Source organism: Sinohyriopsis cumingii, chromosome 1 (genome assembly GCF_028554795.1).
Source record: "Sinohyriopsis cumingii isolate HCF-2022 chromosome 1, ASM2855479v2, whole genome shotgun sequence".
In the NCBI taxonomy this organism is placed as follows: Eukaryota; Metazoa; Mollusca; class Bivalvia; order Unionida; family Unionidae; genus Sinohyriopsis; species Sinohyriopsis cumingii.
The window spans coordinates 99,186,366-99,206,478 of NC_142961.1; the positions used below are offsets into that span (position 1 = coordinate 99,186,366).

General features: G+C 39.1%; 1 protein-coding gene across 1 annotated transcript in view; it reads right to left on the bottom strand.

The window, feature by feature from the left end:
- Window positions 1–20,113, bottom strand: part of LOC149807432 (uncharacterized) — a 97,680-nt gene that overhangs the window by 37,385 nt on the left and 40,182 nt on the right. The window contains exons 6-7 of the mRNA XM_089955237.1: window positions 13,040–13,128; window positions 3,006–3,087 (exon numbers count right to left, since the gene is read on the bottom strand). Coding sequence (XP_089811363.1) covers window positions 3,006–3,087; window positions 13,040–13,128 — 171 coding nt within the window. The remainder of the gene's footprint in view (window positions 1–3,005; window positions 3,088–13,039; window positions 13,129–20,113) is intronic.

A 20,113-nucleotide genomic window follows, 5' to 3' on the forward strand; every position in this document is an offset into this window, starting at 1 on the left:
TAAGAATGTTCTAGAAATAAATGGTTGATCCTCTTCCTTGTACTTGTATTGTGTTAGGTTTTCTATAAGATTATTATAGAAGCAAAGACACTAAATCATTCCTATTTTAACATCAATATTTAGAGGACGAGTCAGATTTAGCTGAGCTTCATTTAATATTTGAGAGAATTTATTTATTTACATTATTCATTAGAATTGCAAAGTGCTCAACAGTTTTGAACTAAATCACTATTTTGGGAAAAATTAATTCATTCAAGGACATTTAGAATGATGTCAGTGTGATACACCAAACTTGTTGGCACATAAGTACATTCAAAGTTATTGGCACATAGCACATTCAGATCTGGAAATCATTTGGAACGCCACTGGAATCCATTCAAAACTCTATGCATTTGGATTTGTGATAGAACTTCCTGGATTACATGGGTGCCCATTTAGAAGGTGCAAGTGTGCAATGCACACTCAGGCTGTTTATAGGAGCCTTTTCCACATATTGTTTCTTTTTCTTCCATCATTATTCATTCCAATGTACCAACTTTCATTGACTATCTGAATTTTGTGTGATTTTCTTACTGAACTGTTTTCTAGCACACGTGTAATCCTTTGTGATTTTACTGCCTGGAAAATCTTTGCAAAATAAATTGCCAGCAACACTAGTAACTGAAAGAGGAAGGCTCATTTCAAATTATATCGTGATTCTCTCTGGTATTTATATACGTCATAGGTTCAGGCTGATTTGTTGATGAATAAGCAGCAAGCTGATGTTTATTAGTTTTTTCATGCTCTTGTATGTCATGGCCACCTCCATGCACAATAGCGAAATCTCATTACACAATTTGCAAAACATCAATTTGTCTCCTTTACAGAATAGTTTCATAATGCTAAATACGATGGCACAATTGTCCTTCCACTTTTGCTTTCTTGTCTAACCTGGAGAAAATTCTGAATATTCTTCTTTCCTTTTTCAACATGATTAGAAGTTGAATATCATGAAGATGACATAGTGATTAGGGCAACTATTTGTGCAAGCCAATATGGCGGTTACAGACATGGTAGCTTGGATTTCAAATGAACTAATCACACTGAATGTGATGTTGTCTGACTGCAGACAGCTGAGATGAAGCAGTTGGACTGCTTTGATGCAGGAATCAGACTTCAGACTGATGTGATACAGGAGCCAGACTGCTGTGATACAGGAGTCAGACTGCAGACTGATGTGATACAGAAGTCATTCTGACTGATATGCAAGTCAGACTGCAGACTGATGTTATACACGAGTCAGACTGCTTTGATACATGCATCCTACTGCAGACTGATGTGATACAGGAGTCATTCTGACTGATATGCAAGTCAGACAGCAGACTAATGTTATACAGGAGTCAGACTGCTTTGATACACATGTCAGACTCGAGACTGATGTGATATATGCATCAGACTGCTTTGATACATGCATCAGACTGCAGGCTGATGTAATACACGAGTCAGACTGATGTGATATATGCATCAGACTGCTTTGATACATGCGTCAGATTGCAGGCTCATGTGATGCACGAGTCAGACTCAGATATTAGTTTATTAGTTTTTCGAATCTAAATGTCATGCAGGAGTCGTACTGATTGATGCACAAAAGTCAGACTGATTGATGCATTACCAGAGTCAGACTGATGCAATACTTAAGTCAGACTAAAGGTATTATCATTTCCAGTTCTAGAGCTTTCCAATCCAAATGAAAGTAATAAACTAAGGACTTTCAAGTCCCAGAAAAGCAAAGCAATGCAAGAGTAGCAGGTAATTTATTACTGCTATTAAAGTGAACATATACTGCAAGAAAAGACCCCAAAAATGACATCGGCACCCGTGTCTCCCCTGCCTCTAGCATACTTACTTTGATGAATATCAGCCTCCCCTGTGCCAAGCCAACATACTGGGATAGGGTCAGAAAATTTAACTTCTGACCCACTAGGTCAAGTAGGACCCTACAATGCCCAGGTCCACATAAGCCAAGGACCTATCCAACAGCTCATTTTGACATGTGAATATTTACTACAGTGTATTAACTAAAAAATAACAAAATTAACAGAAACTCAAAATTCAGACAATCGCCTTATTCCTTTTGCAATCATGTATATAATTTACTAGCATTAATGTTTTAAAATTTCACAAGGATCAAACCTAGATTGGTAGTCAGCATATTGCCTACTAAATTTGCAGATTTCCAGGGATATTTTACAACACTAGCCGCTCTATATGGCTCAACTTCCACTTGTATACATGCTCTTTTATGAATCATTTCAGATGTTTTAAGGATTAAAAGCCACATTATCTTCAATTTATAGGAACAAATAAGAAGTTCAAAGGTCCAATTAGCTAGTGATGCTTAGATATTACCAGTCACATCTAAATAAAATCAGTTCAGGACCTAAGACCAGAGTAATATTTAGGTCCTGTGGGTGTTGAAATCCTCCTACTCTGGCTATGATTCCCCTTAAGATTTTGGACATTTACGTCAGACTCTACATTTTTTCTCTCTGTATGGTACTCCAGAAATAACTGCAGCAGTGATTTTGCTTTAGATTTCATGTTTTATTCCTTAAATTTGCTATAAATAATCATCAACCATTTGCTTTCCTCTGGTGCACAAGCTAATCAAAGCAGATTTCTCTCAGCCAATCAAACTTAAAAAAACTGCATATCTTGAAATATGAACAAGCCAAATGTGTAAATGCCTAAATGATTGATGTTTTTATGAATGGTTGCATTCCCACTTTAATGTTATCTACTGTACTACAAGGCAGCTACAGCTGTAGGGTGGTTAGCATGTTATACACACAACCAACGTATGTAGCTGTGCCGTAAAGCACCAAACAAAATGAAATTTAATAGTCTATTATCTGCTGGTCTTATGGAAGAACCAGAATATTTGTACATCGGTATATATTGCCTAATGTACCTACTATAGGAAAACCATGCAATACTCAATTTATTACTACACTTGTTACCATTACCTTGGTTGTCAACATCAGAATCCACTGGGACCTGTATAGCTGGAGGCACCTCTCTCTCTACGCTTGACTGCCCTTGATCTACCTGGATGACAAAAGAGAAGTAAACTTTATTTAAACTCAAGTAAAACTTCATATACAAAAGAAAAATGCATTATGATATGATCACGGAGTCATCATCAACATTTTGTTTTCTCATATAAATTAATTAGCTAATAACGAACTATAAATAACATTGCTATGCTACAGTGTATAGTCCTACCTTGGCCAATCTCTCCATTTGCGATATGCCCTAATCCAATGGGTGGTAACAAGGGCCAAGCTGGTAGATGACACGTTAGCTTGAGACAGAAACCAGCAGCCAGAGAATACAAGTGAGGACAGCTGACCAACCCTAATGCTGCCTGCTGAACTCTTGTCTCTAAGAAAACTGCAAGCTCCCATCCCATTGCCGAATGCAGAAGGAACATAAAAAATGGACAAGATTATGCCGAGAGAACCTCCCCAGACTGGAGAGACTTTCTCATCTGCAGTGTCAAAAAGGTTTAGGACAACTCTGGGTGAACATGGCATCAAGTTTGTCCAAGCCTCATTGGGGTCATGAGACTAACCTAACTAGTGGGCCTAGTCCTATGCTAATAGTATGACCGATTCCTTAATTGTTCATCTATGCAGCAACTTGTTCCTCGTTCCTTCTTGCCGACTCCAGCCAGAGCTAATAGAACAGATATGTAGCCTGCCACATCAACCCTGAAACTAATTGTTATGTCTGGGTCTTAAAAAAAACAAGTATTCAAGTTTTCCAAAATAAAAATTTAAATAAAATACAAACTCAAACAAAGTTCAAGAATGAAAATAACATACAGTGCATGAATTCTTCGAATATAATCTTAATTATACATGAAGTATCAACTTTTCACTAATCTGAAATCTGTTCCAAGGCATTCCGATAGAAGCTGAAATAATGCTTATGTGTTGCTGTGAAAACTCGACTAATTTAACACGCTTTTTAATCCAAATGCTTTTACTTCAATGAAATCTTGTGAATGAAGAATATCACTTAATATTGGACAGTTTCACTTAGTCTGATGTAATTTGCTAAATATTCAGCTCCTTGAATATAATCACATAATCCCACAGGACTGTTTAAATCAATGATTATCCACAAGCTATATTCAATAAACATGTACTTACAAATCAATATTTTCCTATCATTAGCTCCTTAGAATTCCACAATAATGAAATAAATGGTGCACATGGTTATTTGCTTTTCAGATCAACAAGCTCTGGTTCACAATAATTTGAAGAATAATCTGAATCATATTATTCTCTTTCACAACAGCTTGGTTGTCAACATACTCAAACAGTCCTATGCTGACTTTCAAATCTCACTGAACCAATCAAATGCTAGAGCATGCACATTGGTTTACATGACCCACATTGATTCTCGCATGTCATTCTTGATCCAGCCTTGTCATGAATGGAACTCTTGTGTTGAAGTAAACATGTACTTTCACTATAGTACTAACCATTGCATTAAGGATCTAAAATATAACTTCATATAGTCTCTAAAGACTTAAACAAGAATTAACAATTCAAATTATGATACATAATCTCGTAACACCAAAGAAGTGATATCAAGCATAATATGTGATAATCCATCAGGATATGAAATTTGAAGGTATCAGAAATCATAGATCAATATACCTTAATTGTCACGGTGGTCTAACTTCTTCTCATCAAAGAGAAAGAGAAAGAAGCTGGCCAATTGTGGAATGTCAGCTGACAGGGTTGCATCATCATATCAGTGACACCAGGCCGTGAAACCTCGTCACTTTTCCTTAAATGCATTTAGAGTGTACGGCTGTCTGACAAGATCATCTCCATGATTGCACTGTCAACTTCATTCTATTCAATGCATACAGGATAAGAGCCATGCATGAAAGCATAGTTTTTATGGATATGGATGGAAGATTTGTGAATTCATCTGTCTGGGCAGCATCAACAAGATCACTACAATTTGTTTGTATATATCAATCACTAGATCGAGAAATCAGTTACCCACAATTGATCCCATCAAAATGTGGCAATCATAAACATCTCGCATTCTGTGTCCTTCAATTTTTTAATTAATTTCAGAATTAGAACTGATGAAGGTAAGGCATAGGCCTAAAGTCACTCCTAGTTCAGTACAAGAGTGTTGATGGCCCATGCAATCATGTCTGCGAACAGCGAGACACAGATGAACAGTTTCTTGTTCCACCTTGTTGCAAATAAATCCACCATCAGTCATCCCAGACCACACAGTATAATGCAGTTAGCCTCTCCTTTAAATAAATTAACGTTCTACCGACTGTATAACATGTTTTAAGTCTAAAAGGTTAACCATCTCAACATTAAAGTCTGTAAGAAGCTGACTTATTTTTTCATACCGTTATAGTCCCATATCCCTGCCAACTTTGATCTGTGATTGTCAGCAACACACTACTACATAAGGAGACTCATCGTATCTCTTTGATGGTTTGCAAAGGAGAGTCATCTTATCTCTTTGATGGTTTGCAAAAGAGAGTAGGCTTATCTCTTTGATGGTTTGCAAAAAGAGTCGGCTTATCTATCTGATGGTTTGCAAAGGAGGGTCAACTTATCTCTTTGAGGGTTTGCAAAGGAGAGTCGGCTTATCTCTTTTGATGGTTTGCAAAGGAAAGTCGGCTTATCTCTTTGATGGTTTGCAAAGGAGAGTCAGCTTATCTCTTTGATGGTTCACAAAGGAGAGTCAGCTTATCTCCTTGATGGTCTGCAAAGGAGAGTCGGCTTATCTCTTTGATGGTTTGCAAAGGAGAGTCGGCTTATCTCTTTGATGGTTCGCAAAGGAGAGTCAGCTTATCTCTTTGATGGTTTGCAAAAGAGAGTCAGCTTATCTCTGTGATGGTTTGCAAAGGAGAGTCGGCATATCTCTTTGATGGTTTGCAAAGGAGAGTCGGCATAGCTCTTTGATGGTTTGCAAAGGAGAGTCGACCTGTCTATTTGATGGTTTGCAAAGGAGAGTCAGCTCATCTCTTTGATGGTCTGCAAAAGAGAGTCAGCTTATCTCTTTGATGGTTTGCAAAGGAGAGTCAGCTTATCTCTCTGATGGTTTGTAAAGGTTTGATATTTGATTCAAGATGAAACAATACAAATTAAAGAACTCCTCATTTTGTTACATAGACATTAATACAAGCAGTCACATTCTGTTTGATAGCCATTAATCCAAGTAGTCACTTTCTGTTTCATAGCCATTAATCCAAGTAGTCACTTTCTGTTTGATAGCCATTAATACAAGCAGTCACAAGCAGTCAATTTCTGTTTGATAGCCATTTAAATATACAAGCTATCTCAATCAGTCACATTCTGTTTGATAGCTATTAATACAAGCAGTCACAAGCAGTCACATTCTGTTTGATAGCTATTAATACAAGCAGTCATAAGCAATCTCATTCTCTTTGATAGCCATTAATACAAGCAGTCACATGCAGTCAATTTCTGTTTGATAGCCATTAAAATATACAAGCAGTCACATTCTGTTTGATAGCCATTAATACAAGCAGTCTCATTCTGTTTGATAGTCATTAATACAAGCAGTCACATTATGTTTGATAGCCATTAAAATATACAAGCAGTCACAAGCAGTCACATTTTGATAGCCATTAATACAAGCAGTCATATGCAGTCAATTTCTGTTTGATTCCATGGCATGTAACAATCTTGAAATCTGAGATGTTTCTTTGTAACACTGGTCAAACTTCACTGAGAACAAAAATGATACTTAAAATTGTTAATTGGTTCTAGTTTTAGAAGTATGATACTGGGTCAATATATACGACCCTTGATTTGGGACTGGCAGAAGATAAGTGAGTTATAAAGGGAAGGGATAACAATTCAAACAAGAAATGACTAAAATACATCTTTGACTGAACCTATCTATGACTGGGTTCAGACAGTACTTGCTTTTTAAGCAAAACTGTGAATGATGTAATCTGATGCCGGTATTGCATCATACATGATATATGAATTGCATCATGTTATTTCTAGAAGTCATGGATGATGCAATCGTAACTAAGCTTACATCACTCTGCTGAAAAAATTGCCCTATATCATCTCTAGAAATCATACGGTGCCGTGCTCTCTTATTTGTCAGTGTTTGATTTTGAAAAGGGACACAATCCTGTTTAGCCAAAGTGAGCAGAGATGCATCGTACTTGTGTGAACAATGCAGATATCCTCTGCTGTTTGTGGTGAAGTGACTTTTGCATTACAAAAGTGCAGTATAACCACTATGGTTAAGAAAATCCTATCACCATTATTTTGGCTGCAAAACTGGAGATAAGGTCAGGAGGAGGGACCCACATATATGCTGCATATCTTGTGTAACAAATCTTGCCAGTGGTTGAACAGGAAAAGGAAATATATGCCTTTTGCAGTGCCATAAATGATTTGGAGACAGCCAACAAATCAAATCAGCAACTGTTACTTTTGCATGGTGCCACCAGTTGGGAAAGGTGTTTCAAAGAAGAAAAAGTAAACATTCCATCAACTATATGCCCAGTTTTCCACGGAGAATATCTGCCAGTTCCTGATGCACCATAATCATTCTCACTTGAGTCAGAAGAGAAAGAGGAAGATGATGATACTTCTAGTCCTGAACCATCAATGTCACATGACCCATATTTTCTCCCATCCTCCTCCTCTGAATCACACCTCACAATACAAGGTGAACTGCATGACCTCGTCAGGGATTTGGAACTATCCAAAAGTAAGATAGAGCTGTTGGGCTCCAGACTACAGCAGTGGAATCTCCTGGTAGGTGATTTAGGGTTTCCATGTTCTGTGACAATCAAAAGGATCTTGTCCCATTCTTCTTTATGTAAGGTGATCTTATAGCATGCAACAACATTGGTGGTGTGATGGCAGCCCTCAACATTGTTCACGATCCACATGTATGGAGACTGTTCATTAATTCATCGACAATGAGTTTCAAATCTGTTTAGCTGCATAATGGCAATGTTTTGCCATCAATTACAGTTGGTCATGCAGTCCATATGAAGGAATCCTATGAAAACATGAAACAACTTTTGAGGTGCATAAACTATGACCAACATCAGTGACAGCTTTGTGGCGATTTGAAGGTTCTTGCTCTCTTGCTTGGTTTGCAGACTGGATACACAAGGTTCTGTTGTTTTCTCTGTGAATATGATAATTGTGCGAGAGATTTCCACTAAATCAAGAGAGACATGCCCACTTTGACAGTCATTAGAGCCTTGGAAGAAAATTGTTCAGCATCCACCACTTCTTGAATCAAGGAACATTTTGCTACCACCCTTGCACATCAAGCTGGGTCTGATGAAGAACTTTGTCAAGGCCATGGACAAAGCAACAAGCAGCTTTCAAGTACTTCCATGAAATAATTCCAAGGTTAAGTGAAGCTAAAATAAAGGAAGGTGTCTTTGTTGGTCCTCAGATTCGTGAACTTCTTCAAGATGATACATTTGACAATGCACTGTGTGGCAAGGAAAAGACAGCATGGAAAGTCTTTCAGTTAGTGGCAACACCTTCTCTCGGAAAAACAACAAAGCAGACAACAACAGGGAGTTGGTGGAAAACCTCAAGGCATACAAAAACCTGGTTACAACTGTCACTAAAGGTACTTTTTGCCTTCTTATCTCGACTTTTTCCCACCGAACTGCAGAGCAGTGAGCAACGAGAATGGCTGGTGATTTCACCATGAAATTGCAACAATGAAGAAATGCTATCAGGGCAAATGGAGCCCACCAGTGCTAGCAGACTATTGCTGGACAGTGACAAGAGATGCTCCATTTAATGATTAAAAGAGACAAGCCAAGAAGCGCAGAGTAGTCACTGAATAAGGACTGCAATTTAACTATGTACTTATATATATAGAATAGTTTTCTGCCTTTTGTTTCATAATAAATTTTATTTATATAAACTCTTTTACTGTTTTTTAAAGTATTACATAAATAGGTCAGGTGAAATATTATCATGTAAAACAACCATAAACACACGAACAGACCCAGGCTTACAATATATGATTAAAATTCTACTATCTACACAATATACACAGAATTTTTTTTAAAAACTTAAACATCTTTGAAGCATTAGCCAATCAGTTGTTTTAATAGTCATATTTGAATTCAGCACATTAAAACTGATAATAAATAGCACATTTTATCTCAGAAGCTGATGACTTCTAAAATATTGTAGACTAATGTAACCAGAATGTATTTTTTGTATACCACCGGTGCTTTAGGCTTGATCAAAACAAATTAATAACCACATGATTGAGTATTTGCTGGGGGACCAGCTTGGTTTGGATTTTGCCAGTTTCTATTTATAGATGATTGCAAGTCATAGAGATGCTCCCAGAATTTTATCATATGGAAGAATATTTCCCCTTGTCACAAAAAATAAGGGGAGGAAGAAACAGTTATAATAGTTCAATGTTTACACAACACTTTGAAAATTGTCCCTCTTTCTTCCTGATTCAATCTGTAAGACCTCTATTAAAATAAAAAAATTGTTAAAGCTGTGGCCTCTAGTTTTATAAGCATGGGTTGATGCCATCTGTTTGGTCAGCCCAGCAGGTACATTGATTTGTTTTTAATGCCATTTATTGGTTCAAAATCACTCACTGACATCCCCATTAACATTTTCCCAGCTCCTATTATCTGATATACTTCCTAACTTAAAATAAAAATAAATTGCCTTCATTACCGTGAACAGCCAGTATCTACCAAACCTAAAAGTCACCTAAAAGTGAACAACACTTGGAATCAGTCATTTTGTTTTTTTCTATATAGCCCACATCAAAAATGTGTATTTGTAAAACTGCCTTGGGTCCAAACATCAACAAAATGCTTGTTACAGGGCCCAATGTACCAATCACATCCTACTTTAAAAATAGTTCAGAATGATCTGATTCACAATATCACATACTATGCTAATTCCCCACATCTTACAACAAAAACAATGAAACTTGAGCAGTGTATCCCGCAGGGGTGTAAAACTGAGGGTATAAAAAAAGCAACCTTGGTGTCAGAACTGGGGGTCAAATAATAACTATGGGGGTCAAAAATGTACTGACAAATTTTCATCTGACCCGAACATTTTGAGCTTGAAACAGGATATTGCAACTTGCACAACATATTCTCCCTCTCTCTCTCTCTCTCTCTCTCTAAAAATACAAACAAACCAACACACACAATTAACAAACAAATGCATTGTCCATTCAAAGAATAATTTTATTAGTTCATTTTCCTTTTAGTTTAAAGTCATACTTTTAAAGTCTCCTTATCTTTTTGTAGCAGTATTAAAGACCAACACATTACATACAAGCCACCACAAAAGCCAAATAAATCTTTTAAACCAAATGGCAGTTAATTTAATGCCCATCATAAAATGTGTACCATCATCGGTTTCATTGTACTTCGTCCTAGAACACATTTAACCAACATACTAAGAGGCTTCTTTTTAATAAGTTACACTTGAACTTTTAGATCTTTCTTTTATTGCAGCAAAGTTATAAAACAACAAAATCTGCAAAGACCCCCTGATTTTGTAATAAAAAATAATGCATTTGCCTCTGCAAGTTTACTGATTTCTTTCCTGTGAAAGGATGTTTTGGGTGATAACGTGTTCTCCAGATATCTTGTGGTGAATAAGGGCAATTTTTTAAAAATTCTTAAACTCCTTTCATGAAAAGAGTATTCACTTTTGCAGTCTTCGCAATCACATGATCAGAAGTCACACAGGTAATCTAGTTCTACATGTAAGACCTGAATGCTGGTATTTATGTTTCAGGCATCTATGTCATACTGCCCATTTAACGGCACTGTATAGTGTGTTCCAATGTCGTTTAACATCAGAACTACAAGTTAAAATTTCAGGAATATCTCGCACACTTGGCAGCACATATCGGCACTTTTCTACAAATTCATGTTATAATGTTTAGTCAGACTAATTACTCTGATGTCTTTTTCCTACTAAATTTAAATTCCCACACAAGCAAATGGACATGTTTTCAAGTTCCTTTGGCCTACGTTTCAGCTGGCTGGAATACATTGAAGCCGATAATACCGAAATCGGTAAAAAAAAGATCATAAGAATCTTAAACAAAACGAAGCTATCAAAACACTTTCTTCAATATAAATTTATTTGTATTCATTTTGTTAAAGAAGTATACTTCAACTTAACCCAATTCAGCATTCCTGGTTTCCATTACATTCCAGCCAACTGAAATGTAGGCCAACAAAACTTGAAAACATGTCCATTTCTTTTGTGAGAATTTGAATTTATTAGAGAAAAGACATCAGAGTTAGTAAAGCCTGACTAAAACATTGTCACTTTACTTTATAGAAAAGCATCATTATTGGCTGCCAGTTGTGTGAGATATTCCTGAAAATTTGACTTTCGTTACGATGTTAGTTGACATCAAAACACAGCATACAGTGCCGTTATTTAGGCAGCAAGACCTAGACGCCCAAAACTTATTACCGCGCCAAGGTCTTACATGTAGGACTAACCAGTAATCCCAATGGATGTGCCATATTCCAGGCAAGGGAATTATTGTCATTCTTTTCATTAAAGTTAGATCCATGGTTACACTTTTTGTATTCTGCTTATTTCACTTTCTTGGCTAATGATTCACAATGCATGCCATTTTAATCTGGAGATCACTTTCTAGTGCAACAAGCATTGAGGTTAAATATCTGGACGACATCTTGCCGAGCTCGATGGGAATCGTGTGAGAGCTCGAGATTAGGGGAAGCTGCTCTGTCATAGCATTGCCTATGCAAGTCTGCTTCCCTGTTTCGTATGCTCCCTGCGTTGCACTCCACTATACGAACAGTGGAGTGCAATACAGGGAGCATAAGAAACAGGGAACCAGCATATGCCTATGCTCAAAGTATACACGATGACATCCCTCAACCAAAGCACTGGATATTAAATAAATCCTAATCGCATTTTGCGAATCCTTTGCATCAAAAAAACACATGGCTACAAAACATGTGCATCAGTTTTCAATAGCATGCATCCCTGATTCAAAAATGTGCGTAAATGGAGGAAAACACTGCTTAAGTCCACATCTCTGTGATGTATCTGTATCTAATCCATCTACTGTAAAGTCAGAGAATTCATCCTCATTGTCTAATAACGTTCTGGAATCCTTCATCATTTAAAATTGTCATCTAAGCATCATAAATATTGTGTGATTTAATTTCATCAGATTTAACATCATATGCAGGTGTTTATGTCAAGACTTAGCTTGCGACCTGTAAGTAACATTTTGATCATAGTCTGTGAAACATATTGAAGTCTGCAACTGAACAATAATACATTGCGCAGCAAAATCAGATAGTTCAAATAACCAGTCCCCTGTTACTTGACACTGCAGAGCAAGGATAAAACTCATGGCTCAATCAAAATGTTGTCACATGGGAAAGAAGGAGGGTGCTACCTTTACAAGTCAAAAGATTAAAGTCAAACATTCTCAGGAAGTTGTGAAACTCTACATGGCACTAAACAAGTTCATGTTTTGAATTTGTGGTTCAATCAAAAGTACTGTGAACTTGAAAATAGAGTGCTACCTTTACAGGTCATGAGCTTATCAAGCCACGTTCTCTGGCAGAAAACTTGGGAAATATAACTTGGAAATAAAATTTAACATACGGAGAAAAAAAAATACAAAACTTTTATTGTATCAAACTGAGTGTTTATAAAGCAAACCACAAATATTCACATAAATGTTGTTAGGATTATGAAAATGGAAGCACTATCTGGTTGCTGATTTTTGTCTGTAGTCAAAATTGTTTGTTCAAGAAAAATAACCCAAGAGAATTTTTTTATTTTCATGTAAATCTGCAACACTATGATCTATCCAGAAATCCTGTTAGATATCTTAATGCTTAACATTGTTACTGTGACAACATTACAAATATTGAGTGGGTGAAAACCTGTATATGGTCCATGATAATATATATACTTACAACTCCCTGTTCTTCAACAGTTGAGGTCTTCTCAGTAACAGACAGTTTTCTTTCATCACTCACCAGAACATCAGGAACTGTGTGTGCTCCTACACCAAAAAGCAAATGTCAGCTTTACTGATAGGACCCATTTGAAAGGATATATTAAAATATGTGCAAACCAAAGTCTGCAGTCAAATTAATCTGTGATAGCCTGAGAATGGAATATTTCTTTCTACAACCATCCTTTAATTCGAAGGACCTCCAAGATGATTATTGTATATGCACATAAAGAATATTTCAATTATGTTCCTTTCTCAGAGTGTGAATTCGAAATTGACTGATACGCATCATTTAGAACATATTGAAAACAATAAAGTTTTGAAATTTTCCCAATCTGTATCATTAAAATGAAACATCCAGGTTAGTTTGTCTATCCTTACATATGTCATACATGATTTATTATTAGACTTGTCGACTAAGGAAAGTAATATCACCAATTCTCAAACCTGAAAAGGTATACATGGGTGGGTGATCTCGAATTAAAAACAAAGTCAATACAAAAAGATACTGACCGCTCTAATGGCCGGAAAGAATACTGAAATAGTTAAAGATAAGACCATTTAAACCATTTCTTCCCTTTCTCTGCACAGTATTGAAACCATATTTGATAAATTTCAGCGATAACAAGATTTTCAATTTAACTGCTGTAGTGGACATACGAGATGTTAGTTTGGCATCAATCTCATTTGTGACCAACAAATCATAAGAAGTCTTATGGTGGAACCCCATGTTTAAGAATTCTTTGACCAGTGACCATTGTTAGATTACCAGTTAACTGTGTTTAATGACTGGTGATTGGTACTCTACAACTGGCATCAGAGTGATGCCGATCTGATTGCAGAGGTCTCATCACAACCATAGTGATGAGATTACACTTTTCTTTATCAGAAAGACATGATGCAACTGCTACCCACACTGGGAAGTCTTCGCTAGGTGCTGCTCACCCATAATAGGAAGGTGTCAATCAACTCCATGATTATGAAGCTATGGTTCCTTCAGGAATGATCTACTCTTACGGGCATATACCAATCTTGGCCCAGAGGGAATTACTTCTCCTACATGTCAAAAACCAATATCCTTCTAGGATTGAAAAGTGAATGATCTTGTACCTCCTGGGTTCAAAGAGTCATAGTCCAAGTATAGTAGGATTCAGAACAGTTTGACTCCACGGACACATTATGATCTCTAACAATGAGAAAGATCACACACTCTCCTGGGATGGGACAGAAGATGCCACACCCTCCTGCATCTGATGGGATAACCAGAAACAAAAGCTTTTCATCCTTCAAGTACACCTATTTTTCGTTAGGTTCATAACTTGAAACAGATACAAAGGAAAAATAAATAATTGGCCATGGACAAACTAAGTATATGATAAACAGGTAAAGTGATTGCATCCCCCGATGACATCTAACCAGAAAAGGTAGTTGTTATTTTCCAGTATCAGAATGAAGTGGCACTGGAAATTGCAGAAATATCACCATATCACACAGAACGACAATTATACATCCCTATACAATGTATGTTACGGTAATTATTATATTTAATTTTCACAAAGAAGTGTAACTTGTAAAACTAAACTTCTAGGCATCACCAAAAACGGAAGCTTAATTTGCTTGCCCAATCACTGAGAAGGGAACTCGATTTAAACTAAAAAGTAATGCTTACTTGATATGGTGAAATACAGCATGGCACAAGAGTCTCCTCAGTTATATCAAGACAGCATGGCATGACATACTCCACAATTCTAATAACACAGAATGACACAACAAAACTTCACAATTCATTCACGAAGCACAACAAACTCCTCAATTCCATCGACAGCATAGCCCAATAAACTCCAAAAATCTATCAGGACAGAATGGCACAACAAACTCCCCATTCTATCAATACAGACTGGCACAACAAATGCCCCAATTCTATTGAGACAGCATGGCACAACAAACTCCACAAATCTATCAGGACAGCATCGCCCTAGAAACTCCACAAATCTATCAATACAGAATGGCACAAAAATTCCCCAATTCTATCAATACAGAATGGCACAACAAACTCCGCAATTCTTTTAAGATATTGCTTGGTTAGCATAGATTTGGGGTGTGTGCGAGGCCTGGGCCTGACGTCCCGCTTGCCAAAGGAAAGTGAAGCATCTCTCATAGCCTCTCCTTCCCAGGTGTAATGATCGCCGCAGGACCACTGTCTCGCTCTGCGGGGCAGGAGGTTACTTACATATGGTCTCTCCTACACTATTGTGTCCACAGCAGCACCTTCACGCAGGTCCCCTGTTTTAACAGAGCCTGCTGTGTGGTGCGACCGAGTGCCCAGCGGTATAACTGGGTGGGCAGACTAGGCTCGTTAGCCTTGGCAGGCAACCATTTCTAAGAGAAGGGAAACTCTGACTCCAAACCCGGGCAGATGAAGCTCTTTAGCCTTGTCAGGCAGTTCATCTAGGAGAAGGAAACTCTGATTCAAAACCCACCAAGTCTCATCCATTGGATTATGGCTCCACGGCCTTGTGGATATCTTTGGGAGAAGGAAAGGCTACGGGAGTAAACCCAGACAGAAAATCCGGAGTGGAGCCCGTAAGGCGGCTGGGGGTCGATTATGACTTCCTTCTGGCAGCTCCTACATCCAGACTGGTGCCAAATGTCATGCTCAGCATTCCTTTGGACTTCACCAGCAAGGACGAGAGGGGATCCTGACGTATGGGCAGCCCACGATCTCCATACTCCACGCCCAGGCTTGCGCCCTGGAGAAGACACTCCAGTCTCGCTACTGAGTTTACGGGTTATAAGTCCCACCCGATTCGTGTAGGGAAGGGGCGCCACGGGTCAGCTTTGACGGTGGGAGGGATCATCGTGTCCCACTGGCCAACTATCGCCCGCCTCAATCTGGGCAGCCCCTGGTCAATAAGGTGTTGACCCGCCATCGTATGCCTGCTCCATTTGGTGTCTGGAGTTCAGAGTGTTGTTTAGCATGACAAGCAGATAGTAATTCCACACCAGACAAAAGAAACAAGAAACCAATAAAGAAGACTCCAGCTCTTCGATTTGCAAGCTGGAATGTGCGCACCATGTATACAGGCATCTCTGACGACCTCAGAGAAGTGGACGACACCAGAAAGACAGCAATCATTGATAGAGAACTCACCAGACTAAATATCAGCATAGTTGCCCTCCAGGAAACCAGGCTCGCCTCTAGTGTCTCCCTCAGAAAGGAAAACTACACCTTCTTCTGGAAGGGTCGAGAACCTGAGGAGCCCCGCCAGCACGGTGTGGTCTTCACCATCAAAAACAATATCCTGGCCTCGGTTGAATCTCCCATAGGGGCACTGAGCATCTCTTGTCCATCCGCCTCACCACTGTTTCAGGTCCTGTCAACATCATCAGTGCCTATGCCCCAACCCTCATTTCGTCAGAAGACGCAAAGGATAGTTCTATGGGCAACTGGACGAACAGATCAAAGGAAGCCCCAAAAACGAACCACTATTCCTCCTCGGCGACTTTAATGCCAGAGTAGGTGCGGACCACGAGTCATGGCCTACCTGTCTCAGATATCATGGCAGTGGAAAGACCAATGAAAACGGTCAGAGACTGCTGTAGCTATACACCTACCATGGCCTGTGCATCACAAACACCTTCTTCAAGTGTAAGCCACAACACAAAGTGTCATGGAAACACCCCAGATCTCATCACTGGCACCAACTCGACTTGGTCATCACTAGGCGCTCTGCTCTTAACAGCGTCCTCTCCCCAGGACCTACCACAGTGCAGACTGTGACTCCGACCATGCCCTAGTGAACAGCAGAGTGCAACTGCAGCCACACACACTACACCGCTCAAAACCAAAAGGACGTCCTCGCATAAACACTGCGCCGATGTCAGTCCCCGCCAAGGTGGCGGAGTATGTGTCCGCCCTGGACAAGGCTCTCCAGGACCTGCCTGAGCACAACGCTACAGCAAAGTGGAACGCCATGAAGGGTGTCATCTACAGTACAGCTATGTCAACATTTGGCAAGAAGGAACGACCCAGCCAGGGCTGGTTCAACCCACACCTATCAAGGATGGAACCAAAAATCGAGGAGAAACGAAAAGCCTTCATATCTTACAAAAAATGCCCCAATGAACGGACACTTGCTGCTCTCAGAAGTGCCAGAATATGCACCCAACGCATCGCTAGACAGTGTGCAAACGAGTACTGGCAACAACTGTGTGAAGGGATCCAGCGCAGTGCCGAGTCCGGACACATCCAAGGTATGTACACTGGCATCAAGAAGACTCTAGGCCTTACAGTGAAAGGTGTCACTCCCCTGAAATCTCTGATGGGAGAGAAGATCACAGACCGTGGGCAAAAGATGGCCAGATGGGTGGAGCACTACTCAGAGCTATACTCCCTAGAAATGTCAGTCACTGATGCAGCCCTCAGCAGCATAAAGAATCTTTCCATAATGGAAGAGCTCGACAAAGTGCCAACTTTAAATGAGCTCAGCAAAGCAATCGACTCCCTTCCAAACGACAAAAATAAGGTAGTGACAGCATTCCCCCCAAAGCTATCAAACGTGGGAAACCAACATTGAATAAACCACTGCATGAGCTACTTTGCCTCTGCTGGGAGGAAGGAGTAGTCCCCGAAGACATGCGGGATGCCACAATTGTGACCCTTTACAAAAACAAGGGCGACTGCGGTGACTGTATTAGTTACGTTCTTGAGTATCGTTGGTAAAGTGTACGCCCGCATCATACTCAACAGGCTGCAGTTGGCTGACGGACCGTGTGTACCCAGAATCCCAGTGCGGCTTCAGAGCTGGCAGGTCGACGACGGACATTATCTTCTTCCTATGACAACTCCAAGAGAAGAGGAGAGAGCAAGGTCAACCACTCTACATGATGTTCATCGACCTCACCAAGGCCTTTGACTTGGTCAACAGGAAGGGCCTTTTTGAACTTCTGAGTAAGATCGGTTGCCCCCCAAAACTCCTCAGCATGCTAATCTCTTTCCATGCAGATATGAAGGGAACAGTCCTGTATGATGGATCCTCCTCAACCTCCTTCCCAATTAACAGAGCCCTGAAGCAGGGCTGCGTGCTGCCACCAACACTTTTTGGGATCTTCTTCTCCCTGCTCCTGTCCTATGCCTTTGACACGTCCATGGATGGCATATATCTACACACCAGATCCGACGGAATTCTGTTCAACCTGGCACGACTGCGCTCAAAGACCAAAGTGAGAGCTGTGCTCATCAGGGAGATGCTTTTTGCAGATGACGCAGCTCTTGTGACCCACACCGAGGAAGCATTCCAGAGACTGGGAGACCGTTTTGCTTATGCCTGCAGCATGCAAGTACCCCCAGCATGTACTCCCTGGTGAGCAAACGCCGCCTTTGATGGCTGGGACACGTCCGACTCATGGAGGATGGAAGGCTGCCAAAGGATATTCTATATGGGCAGCTGGCCACTGGCATGAGAAGAGTCGGCCGTCCCTCATTCCGTTTCAAGGATGTATGCAAGAGGGACATGAAGGCATGCAACTTTTCACCCGATGGCTGGGAAGAGCTGGCCGAAGAACAAGGCACCTGGAGACTGATGGCAAACAATGGCATATCAGTCGCTGATGCGATGAGAGGCCAGTTGGCGGCAGAGAAACGAAAAAGAAAGAAGAACACAGCAGCAACCACAGTAACGCAGATTTTCCCAGTATGTCTGCACCAACTGCAATAGGGACTGTCACTCACGTATAGGCCTGCACAGCCACAGCAGACAATGCCAACAGAGACAGACAACACCTCAAGGGCGTATTCGCATTGTCTTTTGAGACTAAATCGCCAATGATGGCACAATAAACTCAACAATTCTATCAAGACATTATAGCATAATAAACCCCATTAACACATTGAGACAGCATAGTACCACAAACTCCACAATTATATCAAGACAGCATAGTACAACAACTCCACAATTTTATCAATACAGAGTGGCACAATAAATTCTACAGTCCTATCAAGACAGCATGATACAACAAACTCCTCAGTTCTGTTAAGACGGCGTACTACAACAAATTCCACAATTATATCAGACAATCTACACAGCTCTATTATGACTGAACAGTCAAGAAATGCACAAGTACTGATGGGATTATAACCTATTCAATTTGGAAAATAAGATTAAATTGTCAAAATAAGCATTTCTAAACACATAATAAAGGCAATTTTCCAAAGAAACAAATGCATACATCTCCCAAATAAAATAAATGTAAAATAATAAATACTTAATTTATCTGATGAGGGTATAACAGTATAATATACTATTCTCCTGAGACCTTCAGAATGAACAACAATTGTAAATACAAGAAAAATGGAAAATATTAAACATAAAGCTTAATTAAATACATTTTTAATTATAAAATGGAATGTATTAACAACATAAATTGTAATGCATGTATTTACAATGAAAACTGGTCATATTTTATTCTGAATACATTTAAATTTGTTTTTGATCTGATTGCATTGGAAAGTTTATTCCATAGAATAACACCATTATCAGCAAATGATTGCTTAAAAGTATTGGCTTTTCGTGCAATGATCATTTAAAAATGTCAGTTTAAGTCACTTAGTACCGTTCGTCCTTTACCTTGAACATTAATATGGACTTTTTGTAGGCTGGTCTGTATTAAATGTTTTCCAATTTAATTTGTAAAAGTAGATTTCTGGATGATGTATCAAATGTTCAATTTAGGATAATTCTTGCTGCCCTTTTAAAAGTTGGTCAATTATTTTAATATAACTATCAGTTGTGCTTATCCAAATGGATCTGTGCAGCAGTAATCCAAAAGAGGAAGAATAAATGCACTGTAATATAATGTCCTATGGTTGAGTTGTAAATGACATTTTATTCACAGTAAAAGGTAAAGTCTTGAGATTACTACATAACAAATGTGCTTCAATTGCTTACACCAATATAGATTCTTATCAATATTAGTTTTCTGGGCCAATATTTTTAATCCCACATCGACCTATACAGTATAACATCAGAATGGA